Here is an 11,538-nt window from a genome sequence, read left to right on the forward strand (position 1 = left end):
CGGAGGTTCGCGTGGCTCGTTAGCGTGTATCAGCCTCTTCTTTCTTAATTTTCCCACAACTTTTGCCAGGTATTACACACCATTAGACCACCCCCATGCTCAGACTCGTAATTAGTGCCAGAAGCGGGAATTAATCTGGAAGTTTTAACCAACAAACTTAGACGAGACAGTGTTGCCACGTCTGGGTAATTAAGGCGGAGGTCCTGCGCGTTGATGAAATAATCCTACAACGTCGTCCTCCAGATTCTTAACAAAATACTCAAGATATTTTCGTCCCTCAAGTAAGAACAGGTATGTTCTTGAATTACCATTTAGGAGAAAAAACAAATTATTATTTTACTTCGCGAATGAAAAGACGAATCTCAATTAAGTACTTCGCGAATAATGGTAGATTACGGGGACTCGGATAGTGTGTGAGGCAGTTCATGAGTGTGGAATATTGCGGTTAAGATAAATTACGGTTAAGGTAGATTGCGGTTAAAGGATGAGAAAGGGAAATAGAGAGATTGAGAGAAAGTGAGACAAATAAAGAGAATGGGAAAAAGCAGAGAGAAAGTATGAGAGATGTCCAGTACAGTAAAACACCAGCGGATCCTTCCCCATTACCCCTTCCCCTCCCTTCTTACCTCCTCTTCTCCCTACCTCCTTCCCCTCCCTTCCTCACCTCCTCTTCTCCCTACCTCCTTCCCCATTACCCCATCCCCTCCCTTCCTCACCTTCTCTTCTCCCTACCTCCTTCCCCATTACCCCATCCCCTCCCTTCCTCACCTCCTCTTCTCCCTACCTCCTTCCCCATTACCCCTTCCCCTCCCTTCCTCACCTCCTCTTCTTCCTACCTCCTTCCCATTACCCCATCCCTCCTTCTCACCCCTCCCTTCTTCTACTATTACCTCCTCCTTCCTCACCTCCTCTTCTCCTTACCTCCTTCCCCATTACCCCCATCCCTCCTTCCTCACCTCCTCTTCCACCTCCTTCCCCACATTACCCCATCCTCCCTTCCTCCTGCCCCTCCTGCTCACCTACTCCACCCCTACCTCCTTCCCCATTACCCCATCCTCCCCTTCCTCACCTCCCTCTTCTCCTCCCCCCACCTCCTTCCCCACCTCCTACCCCATCCCTCCCTTCCCTCACCTCCCTCTTCTCCTCCTACCTCCTTCTTCCTCTCCTCCCTCCTCTCTCCTCTCCCCAGCCCACACACCACCCAGGGAGAGAGGGAGAACGTTGGATGTTATTAGTGAGTGAGAGGGCCTCTCCCCCCTCACCCAGGTGGTCACGGTGGAGTGGGCGAGGAGAGGGTTTTTGTCATAGTTTTTAACATATGTCAGTAGATTACAAGTGTGTACGTGTGTGTACGTGTGTGTGTGTGTGTGTGTACGTGTGTGTGTACGTGTATGTGTACGTACATCACTACGCACACCCGTACAAATTCCCAATACAGATAATAAACCTTACCCAGATCTTAACAAAACAGACAGACAGACAGCAGACAGGCAGACAGCAGACATCTTGTGTAGCCCGCGGCCCACACTAACAAGATGGCAGGCTGGGTATATTGCCATCACCTACTTGGGTTTGTATACCTGCTGCTGGCTGGCTGACTGGCTGGCTGGCTGGCTGGCTGGCTGGCTGGCTGGCTGGCTGGCTGGCTGGCTGGCTGGCTGGCTGGCTCCCTCACTTGACTCTCTGGTCAAATGTGAACATATGGGACAAAGCCGAGCGAAAGAGAATTAGAGGGAGAGAGAATAAAAATGGAAAGGTAGGGAAAGGTAGAGACGGACAAAGGGAAAGAGAAAGAAAGGAATACAGACATACAAAGACAGAGACAGACATAAGAAGAGAGAAAGACAAGGAGACATATGAGAAGAGAGAAACAATCAGACAAAGGGAGAGACAGACGAAGAGACAGACGAAGAGACAGACAATGGGGAAGAAAGACATAGAGGCAGAAAAGGACAAAGGCAGAAACAGAAAAAGACAGAAAGACTGAGACACAGGCAAAGAGGGAGAGAAACAGAAGGGTTATCTGACAGGTGATGGAAGAGAGAGAGAGAGAAAGAGATTCAGCATCTTCGTGTTGATGATGATGGAGTCGACAGGTAGGGTGATCCAGGTATAGTGTTAATGATCTTATAATGAGAGACGGTTTACCTTAAGAGAATACATTTATTAGAGTCATGTGTTTGTGTTTGTGTTTGTGTTTGTGTGTGTTTGTTTTTGTGTGTTTGTTTGTTTTACGCTCAAGATCGCTGATAAAAAATGAACGCCAAGATGGTTATCACTTATTAACATGTCAACAAAGACTTCCTAAATTATTCACCTCATTTCGTTGATAAACAAACTTGGGTCACGGCTCCCTCACCCACAGCAAACTGAAGGTCAAATCTCACCAAATTTTATAAGAAAATTTTTTTGTGGGGTTTCGCTAGATTAGTCATGTGACGTTTTGAGATTAGGTCTGTGGCGTTTTGAGATTAGGAGTGTGGCGTTTTGTGATTAGGTCTGTGGCGTTTTGAGATTGCTTCGTGGATTCTCTTAAGCATTACAAATTGCGCATTTACAACCAACCTGCTCTATATTATCACATTAGAAGTTTCACTGACACCATAAATAAATAAGTTGTGAAGCTAACATGAAACACCAATCAATGTTCATATTCTGTCAGTGAGGCACAAGATGGAGCAGGTCATGTGAGGTCAAGCATGAAACACCTTGGGTCATGTGAGGTCAGGATGATAAAAACATTGATACTGCGTCCTGTGGTATGAGGGGACGAGGGAGGTCAACACAGGATAGTGATATGGATTAGTGGTCATGGAGGCACGAGGAGGTGGGTCATTGAAAGCTGTCAGACCCAGATCACAGCATCCGTCTGCCTGGCCTTCACTATTTGAGAATGTCTCCCTCCTCCTCCTCTTCCTCCTCTTCCTCCTCTTCCTCCTCTTTCGTCGTCTCAGATCAAGGGGCACCAAGTCCCGTGCAATACCTCCCCTACCTATCAAAGCCATGTTTAGAAGTTAATAGTTTCAAAGACCTAAAACGTTTAGGATATTTACCATATTTAAGAGCTGAGGCCATGAGCTGAGGCCATGAGCAGGGACCCTGAACTGAGATCATTAGCGGAGACCATGAGCTGAAACCATGAGCTGAGGCCATGAGCTGAGATCAATAGCTGGGACCATGAGCTGAGACTTGTGAGAATACAGTCAGCCTCCGGGAACTGTTGACTCGGGGCTCTCAGTCTTTCCATTCTATTTAGCCCCGAGTGTTGTGATGAACCTGAATCCCCCGCCATCAACATTCCAGGTGCCGCCGGGCCGGGCTTAACACACACACACACACACACACACACACACACACACACACACAATAAATTCTCGCAATAAATTCATGAATGTTTCTTGTGTTTATTGCCGTCTAAGTTTGTGTTGAGCATAACTTTCAGTGTTGCATCACCAAGACATTGTCAGCTAAATTTCCTGGTAACGGGAGATGTGAGAGAGAGAGAACCCAGCAGTCTCGCTTAACTTCCACCCTGCTAAGTTGGTGACCAAGATGGCTTCGAAATTGCACCGAGAGTTTACCGTAACAAAATATGTTCTTTATAACCCGCCAGGAGGATAATATTAAGATGATTAAATATGAGAATATCCAAACCCAAGATTGTGAGATGGAACACCACATAACATGACGTCACCCAGACTAAACATAACATGACGTCAACCAGACTAAACATAATATGACGTCACCCAGACTAAGCATAACATAACATGGAACTAAAACTAAAACGTAAATGAATTGACTAGATTTTGTTTAACTTTGTTGTTTTTCTGAGGGTTTTTTCCAGTGGGAATTCGTTAGTGTATTACAGTACAGGGGTGGGGGCAGTAATTACACTTCCTTATCACTCGGCCACACTGTAGTCCATTCATGCCCAACGGACCATCAGCTCTAATTCACGAGTCTGGCTGCCTACCTCGCACCCTACCCCTCACCCTAGCCTTCCGTCCTCCACCCTCAGCCTCACCTTCCACCCTCACCCCCCTACCCTCACAAACCAACATGCAAACATATTTAATATTTCTGTTTACTTAATTACAACTTGTCCTTTTAACTCCGGTCAATCAGAGTGAGAGCCAACCCCCGCCTCCCCCAGAAGTGGAGCGCGGGGTGGCTGATGAAATATTCACAGCCACCATAATTACCCCGCCTGCACTGATGGGAGCTCTCATTAATAAGTAAACTGTATTTAGATTACTGGCAACATGTTATGAAAGATTTAAGTAATGACTATCTGGTGTAGACGGTAGTTGTTTAGACGGTAGCTGTTATGTAGATGGTAATTGTGAAGGAATCCTGCCTATTTTTGCTTGTATAAATAATTTTTGTACCTCATGATTTTACTATATAATTTAAGTTAAATTATATCTTGCAATTAATAATTTTCCATTATAAAACAAACGGATAACGCCTTTCATAGCCAGGTTCAGAGGGTTCGGTGCATCATGGGGACTCGAATGTGTGTCTGAACTAATGTTAAGTTTACACTGCAGGGAAGAGAGGGGAGAGCAGATTCGTTCTGGTGCTTGTGCTGACCGGTGTGGTGCCTGAGTCCTGAGCCCTGTCTGTGCTGCTGAATAGTCGTGGCCGAGGTTTGAGTGAGTAGTATATACAACCAGGGTGTGTGGCTCGTGGTCTGAAGGTGGCGTCTTTGTGGTTTGCTCCCGTGTTGTGACTTTGTGGGGGAGGACACCGTGGCTCCAGACAGTGGCCGCATCACAGCCGGTTCCAAACAGAGTACTAGAAAATTCTCTGCATTAATGCATTCGCGATACTGAAATTCACTATTTGAATTGTATTAGTAATGCAGGACTTACTTACGTAAGGTATTTGAGGGTTTCATTAATATATGTACAGGTATATAAATTTTCAATGTTTGGTATAAGCTATCCTGGCCACTGATGAATGAGAGTGTTAGTGTGATATATATCTGAAAGTGTTAGAATCAGTACCATTAGTGCTGGCAAGTAAAGTTTCACACAGTTCACAGGAATATAGTGACAATCAACAAGACCACCAACTCCCGACAGCTTCACCTCGCTCACACTAACTTCTTGTTACAGACACGCTGTACATCAGGATGTGGTCCGACACCTCCCACGGCCAGACCTTCAGCCATGGCCAAGGCTTCGCTCACGCTCCGGCCCTTGACCGTCTCTGTCTTCACTCCAGGTAAATCCTCCGACCCTTGACCGTCTCTGTCTTACTCCAGGTAAATCCTCCGGCCCTTGACCGTCTCTGTCTTCACTCCAGGCAAATCCTCCGGCCCTTGACCGTCTCTGTCTTCACTCCAGGTAAATCCTCCGGCCCTTGAACGTCTCTGTCTTCACTCCAGGTAAATCCGCCGGCCCTTGACCGCCCCTGTCTTACTCCAGGTAAATCCTCCGCCCTGACCTCTGTCTTCACTTCAGGTAACTGCCGGCTCCTGACCGTCTCTGTCTTCACCCAGGTAAATCCGCTGGTCTCTGAAATCCAGCCCCTGTCTTCAATTGCAATCTGCCGGCCCTTGGACTGTCCTCTGTCTTCACTCCAAAATCCTCCGGCCTTGACCTGTCTCTGTCTTCACACCTTAGTAAATCCTCCGGCCCTTGACCGTCTCTGTCTTCACTCCAGGTAAATCCTCCGGCCCTTGACCGTCTCTGTCTTCACTTCAGGTAAATCCTCCGGCCCTTGACCGTCTCTGTCTTCACTTCAGGTAAATCCTCCAGGCCTTAAGTGTGACTTACGTCATTTACCGCCGTTGGGACTTACATTTAAGGTAGTTTACTCAGGTTTCTGTCGCCGTAATGAGGACCGACGGATATGAGAGGCGGTGACGATATACAGGTGCTGTCTGCTGCCGCGACAGGTGTTTACCGTCCAAATTAAGAGCAGGTGAATGAGGTAAAGTTGTTTTTCGATTGTCATTACAGTAAACGGAATTCAATGCATTTTCTGTCGTGTGTAATTATGTATATTGACAAATTATTGGCACGGTAATTAGTACATGAATACACAATAATTCTTTTGTGTTTACCTCCCTGTATAGTAAAAGTTTATTGCACATAAAAATTCTTCAGCATTCAAATTGAAGGAATTAATTAAAGACACGATTATGTATGTGTCAGTAATTAATTGTTAGCCAGTGATACAGTTTTTTTCTGCCAATTACTGTCAGAACAGATCTCGGCTGGCACAGACGAACACCAAGACAGTATATTTAGCATCTAATGTCCATTGAACATGTCAGGTGGATCTGCATATAAATGTCCAGGTGTTACTTAATGAAACTCTCCCTATTCAGGTGTTTTAGAGATAATTTAAAACAATTGCTTTTATTCAGTATCTCAGTACAAGTGGGTTGCAATATACTGATTAAGGAACTGGTTTTAAAAATCTAGAATTTGAGTCTTTAGCGGTAATTAACAATGATATAATTACATCCATTTTTCATAAGGTAATTACTCAATCCTCTGCAAGTTTGAGATGACTCTTGTTTTGAGGGGATGAAATATTGTTGAATCATTTAACAAATTACATTCCAATATCAACATCGTCAATTTTGAAGATAGAAAAGAAATCAACTTTTTTCGTTAATTCAAATATACGTCTCAGATATTAATTTATTGCTGAATCTTAAATGAGAAACGTTTCAACTTTCTAATGAAGCATCTTTCCTAAAAAAACAGAAAACTCGAGTAACTAAACCTATACTAATGACCCTGAAATTAATGTTGAATCATTATCCTGGCTTCATTACCTGTCCGAGATTCAGTTATCTGCGAGCTCAGTCCTTAATGACACAAATAATTCAGGGGAAAATGCATGACATTTCTTTAAGACATTATTATAAGTCCTCATTACTATGGTAATTAACAAGCCAATCATAAAAAAAACCTATTTTGGGGGGGGGGGGCAATTGGTCGTGCTAATGACCTACAGACGGACAGATAGTTAGATATTGTAGATAGATAGGCTGATATTGTAGATAGATAGATAGATAGATAGATAGATAGATAGATATGCATAAATAATATGAACTGTTCCATCTATCATCTTTATTGCTCTGTGCTGTGTGTGGGATGAATAGATCACAAGGAGGAGGAGGAGGAGGAGGGACTAACAGGGAGAGAGAAGCGAAGGAGAGAAAAGGTCGAGACAATTCTCAGAAAACGCCCACATGTATACAAGTTGTCTCATAATTACGTTCACACCAAAAATCTAAACACACACACCCACCTGGAACCTCTACAGTAATAATATTTGTTTAGTAAAATTATCATACAGGTTTACAATTAGTTAAGTATGTATATAAACTACGCAGGTATACAGTTCAACATGAATATAGATAATATAGGTATACAGTGAAAGAGGGCCGAAACCGTGCAGGTAAACAATAATGGTGCAGGTAAACAATAATGGTGCAGGTAAACAATAATGGTAAACAGTGAGACAACTTGACCAAAAATAGCCTTTAAGTTGGTTGGAGGTGCTGTGCCGGTGACCGAACTCGGGGCCTGTCACATGCTAAGTGAGTACTCTACCACTATGCTACACCCACCTACACATAGAGAGTATGGAGTCTATGGACAGTGGAGCCTCTGCCTGTTTGTGTATAGGTGTGTGTTTCTGTGTACATGTGCGTCTGTCTGTGTGTGTGTGTATGTGGGGGAATGATAATAGTCTTAACTTGTGTAACCATCCCAAAGCGCCATTTTGAAATACGATTTGGGTTCAGGGATCGGATATGGAAGTTCAGGGATCGGATATGGAGGTTCGGGGTTTGGATACGGGGGTTCGGGTTTGGATACGAGGGTTCGGGGTTCTGGTTGGGGGTTCGGTAGTGGGTTTTAGAATTGAGGAAGGAAAGTAACACTCTCGCCACCACCAGCATGTTGGCAGCTTAGTTTAGGGAGCCAATATTGGCCTGCCAGCCTTTGACTCAACCTAACAAAGGCAGTGAAACTTGTGTCTGTCTGTCTGTCTGTCTGTCTGTCTGTCTGTCTCCACCAGGCTCCCTTGTACACAGTTGCTACCTCTTCCTCATCTACCTCTTCCTCATCTACCTCTTCCTCATCCTCCTCTTCCTCATCCTCCTCTTCCTCATCCCCCTCTTACATCTTATCCTCCTCCTTCCCCTCCTCCTCTCCCTGCCCCTCCTCTTACATCTTCTTGCTCATCCTCTTACTACTACTTCTCTTCCTCCTCATCTTTCTGCTCCTCCTCCTCCTTCAGTTTCTCAATCTCTTCCTCCTTTTCATCTAATTCCTTTTCTATCTTTTTCTTTCCTTCTTCATCCTCCTAATCTTATTTTCCTTAACCTACTCATTCTGTGCTTCTTACACCTGTTTCTAATTATCCTCCTCCACCTTCTTCACTTTGTGTCTTTTTCTTCTCCTCCTCGTGCATCTTATTCTCCTCCTCTCCCCTTTCTCCTGCTCTTCCTCCTCTCCTCGTCACTTTCTTTTCTTCCCCTAATTTGCCTTGCATTAAATTCTCCTTTTCCTCTTTCCCTTCCCCTCTTCCTCCTCTTTCCCTTCCCCTCTTCTCCCTCATCTTCCTCCTCCTCCTCCATCATGCTGCAATGATATGATGCTGAAATACGTGAATCTGTTTTAAGTTGCTGATTCACTCCCACTGAAGTTTCCTGAAATCTCTTGCCTTCACCCGTCTCACTGATTCACTTACATCCAGATATTAAGTGGCAGAAATTTCGATCTTTTCTTCACCATGGATAGACGAATCAGTATTGCTGAATCTGCAAATCGTCTTCTTGGGTTACTGAATCATTGTCATTGAATCAGACTTTTCATGGAGGACTGAATCTGCATCATTAAAATTGCAAATCATTATTGAATCAATATCAATGAGTTTGAGAATCTTTCTCATGGATAACCAAATCAGTATGATTAATTACTTTCTTATTTACTGTACTTATTTCTCAACTCTTTTGGTGATATTTCTCATTTTTAATCCCAATATTTCTCATCTTCTAGCGATATTTCTAACTATCTATAACGATATTTTCATTCTCTAGGGCAATAATTCTCACTGTAGCAATATTTCTTGTCCTCTATGGTGATATCTCTCATCTTCTATGGCAATATGTCTCACTTTCTACAGCGATATTGCTCATGTTAAAGCAAAAATTCTCATATACCTGGATAGTGATATTTCTCCTCCTTATAGCGATGTTTCTCAGGCTCGACTTCATCATCTTCCATACTTCAGTAATATTATCCACACTGTAATTAGAGTAGGAATTTCGAGCTGCTGTCCATTTTTAGCGGAAAGACGAGGAGGCTCTGCTGGGCTGCTTCCCTTGGGCCCAGCCTCCTGAAGTGCCTCGCCGGAAAAAACTCTTGACTCTTAGAAAGGTCGTAATATGACTGGTGTTGTTTGCTTGAGTGTAGTTTGTGTTTTGTTGACGGCAGTTTTAGACCTAATACAGGTACCTTGCTTTTCCGCATTTGAGATCATACCATGGATTTTGTTTAAACTTCATACTAAGATACTATACTATACATACATTTTAGGTTAAGGTAAGTTAGAACAGGTTAGATTACGATAAGTTAGGTTCGGTGAGTTTTTGAATGAACTGCGCACACCCAGAACATTTTCAGTATGTGAGACCCGGAATGTGATTTGTGGTTACCTCCACCACTTGTCTCTATTATGAAAAGTGGTAAACAAAAATTGGAAACCTCATGTACCCTACCTTATTGGCTGAACTATTGTACATGGCAAAAAGACAGTGAAATAGTACAACTAGTACTGTTTGCAGGGAGTAAATAGAACGGTGACTGTTAGCAGTATTTTATACAGTTGATGATAAATTGTCTTATTTTGGAAAGGTTTGTGATGCTATTATTCCGGGTTATGGAAGATGTACTCCTCATTTTACGGTGAAGGAATATTAATCTTGTTTCTTTGTTACAGGCTGGGTTGCGTGCTGGCTGGGAGTCTGAGGAGTGGTGCAGGCCACAATCAGCAACAGAACGCAGCCAATAGCCTGCCTTCAGCATCAGAGGTGTCAGCTGAAGCCGCCATCTTTGTGGCCGTGAGTTGTGATATACTGTACTGTATATTAGGAGTTAAAGCTAGTTGTTTCCAAATTGGAAATAAATTCTAAAATAAAAATTATGGTAGACAACAGGGAACTTAGTGGAAAATAGAAAATAGCATTTAATAATCTAAATGACCTAATGAAAAGGGGCATTAACTTCAATTTGAGGAAAAGACTGCTGAAAGGCTTTACGTGGCAAGGATGCAGGTCCAGGAAACACACTGGAGCGGGTTCAGATACTTTCAGGAGCCAGTGCATGCCCAGTACTTGCCAACAGTGCGTGACAAGAAACGTGACCGATCGTCCGGGCGGCTAGCGAGTCGATCTTTTGGTGAAGAGGATAAAAGTAAAGGAAAAGTAATCAGAGGAGACCGATCGCCCAAGCGGCTAACGAGCCGATCAGTGGTGAAGAGGATAAAAGTAAATGTGATACTGCTGGATTGTGTATCATGGGTCTGAGGTCACAAAGTTTCTCACAGGTTTATGAACATCTTAAATAGTTCCTCCCATTCTCTCTTCACATTTAGGCTCGGCTAGTATTTGGTATTGTATAAACCCCTTATGCCCAGTTCACACTAACTCATTTTTATGGCCGTTTCTGATGCCATCGATGAAATCATACCGGTCCATGTGCTGGACATTGAGTGTGAATCTGAGAACGTCTGATACCCGTTTCTTATGTGCCCATCAACACGGGCGAGAAAAGCTATTTTCATTTCGCCCGTCCAGGCAGAAAGTGGTGGTGCCCGTTTGTACAGCATGTTGTTCAAATTAGTCAAAGATTCTCATGAAACTTTTTCAAATACATTGAAATCCAGCTTAACTAATATAATTACAGTGCTATTAAAATATATGCATAGTAAATTTTCAAAGTGAATAAAAAAAATCAAAACGATGATAATACAGTACACAGATTTTGATGGTATGGTAGAACTGCATAGAAGACATGTTCTCTGGAGTTTGTTTTATTCCCTTTTCCAAAGGTGATATTCAATTTCTGTGGAAACAAGTTTAACCCAATATAAGTTATATAACTTTAATAAATAATACATAATTCATACAGTAACTAATCAATTAAGTACAGTAAACTGAAGCAGACTCAACCTGTTTCTCCCTCTCCATTAAGTGTCTAAATTCAACACAAGTGGCCTCTCAATTAGTAATTGCCATGACCATTCTCTTCCCTTACCTGGGGCCCGGTGAGTAACTATGAGGAAGAAGACAGACAGACCCCTGTTTTCGTGATGTCATCGATGGCTACACCACGTCAGAGACTGCCGTCAAAACAGACTTGTGTGAACCAGACTTCATTGTCCTATCCTTTATCTTGTACCGGTACACCAGTTATCCAACAAATCTCTTGATGATATCATAAAACTCAGTTACTTGATACTCAGAAAGTTCTTGAGTATTAATTGTGGATTATTGGAGCAGTA

At 43.2% G+C, this 11,538-nt stretch overlaps 1 protein-coding gene across 2 annotated transcripts in view; it reads left to right on the plus strand.

Moving 5' to 3' along the window:
* The window catches only part of LOC121866101, an 86,781-nt gene that overhangs the window by 71,274 nt on the left and 3,969 nt on the right, over nt 1–11,538 (plus strand). The window contains exons 4-6 of one of the 2 annotated variants that reach the window (XM_042365697.1): nt 4,551–4,655; nt 5,121–5,229; nt 9,976–10,096. In XM_042365697.1, the coding sequence (XP_042221631.1) occupies nt 5,138–5,229; nt 9,976–10,096 (213 nt within the window). In that variant the 5' untranslated portion in view covers nt 4,551–4,655; nt 5,121–5,137. The remainder of the gene's footprint in view (nt 1–4,550; nt 4,656–5,120; nt 5,230–9,975; nt 10,097–11,538) is intronic. The other variant, XM_042365696.1, reaches the window with a different exon arrangement.

This window comes from Homarus americanus, unplaced genomic scaffold, assembly GCF_018991925.1.
Source record: "Homarus americanus isolate GMGI-L3 unplaced genomic scaffold, GMGI_Hamer_2.0 scaffold9514, whole genome shotgun sequence".
In the NCBI taxonomy this organism is placed as follows: Eukaryota; Metazoa; Arthropoda; class Malacostraca; order Decapoda; family Nephropidae; genus Homarus; species Homarus americanus.